The sequence below is a fragment of the Oryx dammah genome, unplaced genomic scaffold, assembly GCF_014754425.2.
Source record: "Oryx dammah isolate SB20612 unplaced genomic scaffold, SCBI_Odam_1.1 HiC_scaffold_2, whole genome shotgun sequence".
Classification (NCBI taxonomy): domain Eukaryota; kingdom Metazoa; phylum Chordata; class Mammalia; order Artiodactyla; family Bovidae; genus Oryx; species Oryx dammah.
The window spans coordinates 184,488,547-184,492,670 of NW_024070186.1; the positions used below are offsets into that span (position 1 = coordinate 184,488,547).

Below are 4,124 nucleotides of genomic sequence, written 5' to 3' on the forward strand. Positions count from 1 at the left end.
TCTCCTGGCATTTCAGAGGAAGAGATGATGAGGGACCACAGAGATGGGACAGAAGTAGTGGGGAAGTAATTGAAATATCTGAGAGACACAGTGCATAAGAATAAGCCAGTACTTTCTGAATATTTGTTCATGGTGGGGAAACCAGAATTCAGAACCAGGGATGTTTCCATGTCTTGGCTGTTTCATTGCAGTGCTGTTTACAAGAGCCAGAACACGGAAGCAACCTAAATGTCCATTGACAGATGAATGGATAAAGATGTGGTACATATACACAGTGGAGTATTACTCAGCGCCTAAAAGGAATGAAATAGGATCATCTGTAGAGACGTGGATGGACCTAGAGTCTCATACAGAGTGAAGTAAGTCAGAAAGAGAGAAACAAACACAGTGTATCAACGCATATATGTGGAATCTGGAAAAATGGTACAGATGAATTTATTTCCAAGGCAGGAATAGAGACACAGATGTCGAGAACAGACATGTAGACACAGGGGCAGAAGGGGAGCGTGGGACGAACTGGGAGATTAGGATTGACATATATACACTGCCATGTGTAAAATAGATAGCTAGTGGGAACCTGGTATAGAGCACAGGAAGCTCGGCTGGCTTCTCTGTGATGACCGAGAGGGGTGGAATAAGGGGAGTGGGAGGGAGGTCCGAGAGGCAAGATTAGGGTTAGGCTTGTCTGGGTGGACTTATTTTAATAATAGCGTTCCTTGTAAAGGAGGCAGAAGCTCAAAGAGGCAGAGGACCATGAGATGATGGAAACAAGAGGTTGGAGTAATGTGAACAAAAGGATCAAAGAATCCAGACAGCCTCCAGAATCTGGAAAAGACACACTCCACTATAGAGCCTCCAGAAGGAGCCAACCATGCCAACACCTTGACTTCGGCTCAGTGAAACTGATTTCAAAAGTATAGACTCTGGAACTGTAAGAAAATACACTTGTGTTGCTTGTGTTAGGCACCACAGTCATGTCTGACTCTTTGCGACCCCATGGACTGTAGCCCACCAGGCTCCTCTGTCCATGGGATTCTCCAGGCAAGAATACTGGAGTGGGTTGCCATGCCCTCCTCCGGGGGCTCTTCCCAACTCACAGGATGAACCCGGGTCTCTTGCTTTGCAGGCAGATTCTTTAGTGATGAGCCACTTTTGCTTTAAGCAGCCAGTAAGTGGCAATTTGCCTACCTCATAGCACTATGAGAATCAAATGAACTGACAAACAAGTTGGTTAGAACCATGGCTGCCTTCTTATTAGCCATGAGCTTCATAAAAGTTTTCTTTAAAAAAAAAAGAATTTTTTTTTTATTTGGCTGTCCCAGGTCTTAGTTGCGGCATGTGGAATCTAGTTGCTTGACTAGGGATCAAACCTGGGCTTCCTGCACTGGGAGCACAGAGTTTTAGCCACTGGTCCATCAGGGAAATCCCTAAGTTTTCTTATATAATTCTGCATTTCTAACAAGCTTTCCAGATGATGCTAATGCTGTGAGTCCATGAGTGACCATGAAGAGCAAGGAGCTACATAATTCTATCTCAGAGAAATGGTAGAAATAACACTGGCTTTGAGGAATATAGCCGTTCGTAGAATGGCTAGTTTGCATACTGAAGTGGGGACAGTGGCAGAAGGAGATTGGCTACATTTTTTATCCTCTGAACTTTTGGGCTATACAGACTCTGATCCATTAACAAAATATAGGGATGTATTTATATTACGTGTAAACTGTAATATTAACTGTATTTATATGATATGAGCAGAGAAGGCGATGGCCCCCCACTCCAGTCCTCTTGCCTGGAAAATCCCATGGACGGAGGAGCCTGGTGGGCTGCCGTCCATGGGGTCGCACAGAGTCGGACATGACTGAAGCTACTTAGAAGCAGCAGCAGCATATGATATGAGAAATATAATCAGTAGTAGTTCAATTGGTTGATAATGTTTGTTTGTTTGTATTTTTTTATTGCCTCTTTCAAGACAATCACAGCAGCTATATGGAACAGGAGAATCACACACAGTTTTCAGGATTTCTTCTCCTTGGACTGTCAGGTGAGGCAGAGTTGCAGCCTCTCCTCTTTTGGCTTTTCCTCTCCATGTACCTGATAACTATTGCTGGAAACCTGCTCATCATTCTGACCACCATCTATGACTCCCACCTCCACACACCCATGTACTTCTTCCTCTCCAATCTGTCTTTTTCAGACATCTGTTTCACCTCTACCACCATCCCAAAGATGCTGCTGAACCTCTACGTCCAGAACAGAGGCATCACCTATGAAGGCTGCCTCACTCAGCTGTATTTTTTCATCCTTTTTGCAGAACTGGACATTTTCCTCCTCTCTGTGATGGCCTATGACCGGTTCGTAGCCATCTGCCATCCACTGCACTACACAACCAAGATGAACCCCCAGCTCTGCGGCTTGCTGTTGCTGACATCTTGGATATTGAGTGTCCTGGACTCTTTGCTACGCAGTTTGCTGGTGCTGCGGCTGTCCTTTTGTACTGACTTGGAGATTCCCCATTTCTTCTGTGAAATCAATCAGGTTATCCAACTTGCCTGTTCTGACAATCTTCTCAGTATCATAGAGATGTATTTTGCCACTGTGCTCATGGGCATTATTCCCCTCTCTGGCATTGTTGTTTCTTATTCTCGGGTTGTCTCCTCCATACTGAGGATTACATCAGCAAGGGGGAGGTACAAGGCCTTTTCCACCTGTGGGTCTCATCTTTCAGTGGTTTGCTTGTTTTATGGCACAGGTCTTGGGGTGTACCTCAGTTCCGCCACTACCCAAAATTCCAGAACCAGCGCAATTGCCTCTGTGATGTATACTGTGGTCACGCCAATGCTGAACCCATTTATTTACTCTCTGAGGAACACGGACATAAAGGAGACTCTGAAAAGTCTTGTCAGCACTCTCACTTTCAATGAGTGTCAGGAGTGTTTACCTTGGGGCTGGAGAAGTTCCCATAAGTAGCCAAGAACAAGACTGGCATCCAAAAAGCCTGATATTTTTGCTGTCTTCAGACGTCTTTTTTTTTTCTTTTTGTTTACCCCATGTCCCTTAAATTAATGATACAACATGTTTTGTTTCTTTTCTAACATTGCTTTTTTTTAACATTGCTTTGATGTGTTGATATTTCTTTCTTCATTGTTTCTCAACTTTTTCAATATTTCAAGTTTTCCCTTTCCAACCTAAATCACAATATCTTGATGCCCTGAAAAACATGCTGCCTTTGAAATGAAAGCAGCAAAAAAAATTACAACAGAAAAATTTTTTATTCTTTCAGGAATATGAGAAAAATTTCAGAGTAAATATACACAGACCCTTAAGGGTAGTACTTTGACTGAATAAGTCATGGTAAAGTTCAGCCACACAAACAGGTGAACTGACATTGTAAATGCAGAAAATTCAAGATATATAGTCAGAAGGAAACTTTGGAAATAGTTTTAAAAATCTACTTTATTTTCTAAAACTTTGATAACTTTAGTTTTAAGTAAATGTTAGTATGTAAGGCATAATATTATCATCCAAATGTTAGTCATGGTTTCCCATTGTTCTCTGACTCTCTTTCACTTCTGAAGTTTTATTCCAATATTAGTTTTACAAGGCCTAACATAAAAGTATAAGAGTTATAATCAGAAACAGCATTTTATTTAATAAAAACTATCAAGAAACTATTATCAGTAGAATTTTATAAGGAATATGAGCATAATGATTCGCTTTTTGTAATACTGCATGCCAACAAATCCCCTACTTCTATTTAGATATGAAATAATACATATACTTGGTCACCAGAGCCACAGGTAGGGCTATGGTAAAAGAATTTCCACAAATCAACACGTTTACACTGTGCTACATACATCTTCGATCTTCTTTCATTTTAGCAAATATTTATTGAGCACCAATTCTGGGCTACTCTTGTTCTAAACCCTGATGATAGAGCATCTAACAAGATGATCAAGGTATGTGCTCTCAAGGAGCTCACCTTCTAGGGAGAGGAAATACACAGCAAGTAAACAAATTTTAAAACTCAGCATAATTTCAATCAGAATTAAGTGCTATGAGGAAAATCTCGCAGGAGGATGAGCGAGAGAGTGAAAGGGCTCTACCACACACAGAGTGGTAAAGGA

The 4,124-nt window shown here is 41.5% G+C and overlaps 1 protein-coding gene across 1 annotated transcript; it reads left to right on the top strand.

The window, feature by feature from the left end:
- Positions 1-1,986: 1,986 nt before the first annotated feature.
- LOC120882674 (olfactory receptor 7A17-like) lies at positions 1,987-2,967 on the top strand. Its single transcript, XM_040266696.1, has one exon. The coding sequence runs from the start codon at positions 1,987-1,989 to the stop codon at positions 2,965-2,967; it is 981 nt and encodes a 326-aa protein (XP_040122630.1).
- The last annotated feature ends 1,157 nt before the right edge of the window (positions 2,968-4,124 follow it).

Excerpts from the sequence above, each read along its gene's own strand:
- LOC120882674 (XM_040266696.1), top strand. The coding sequence starts at position 1,987 with ATGGAACAGGAGAATCACACACAGTTTTCAGGATTTCTTCTCCTTGGA.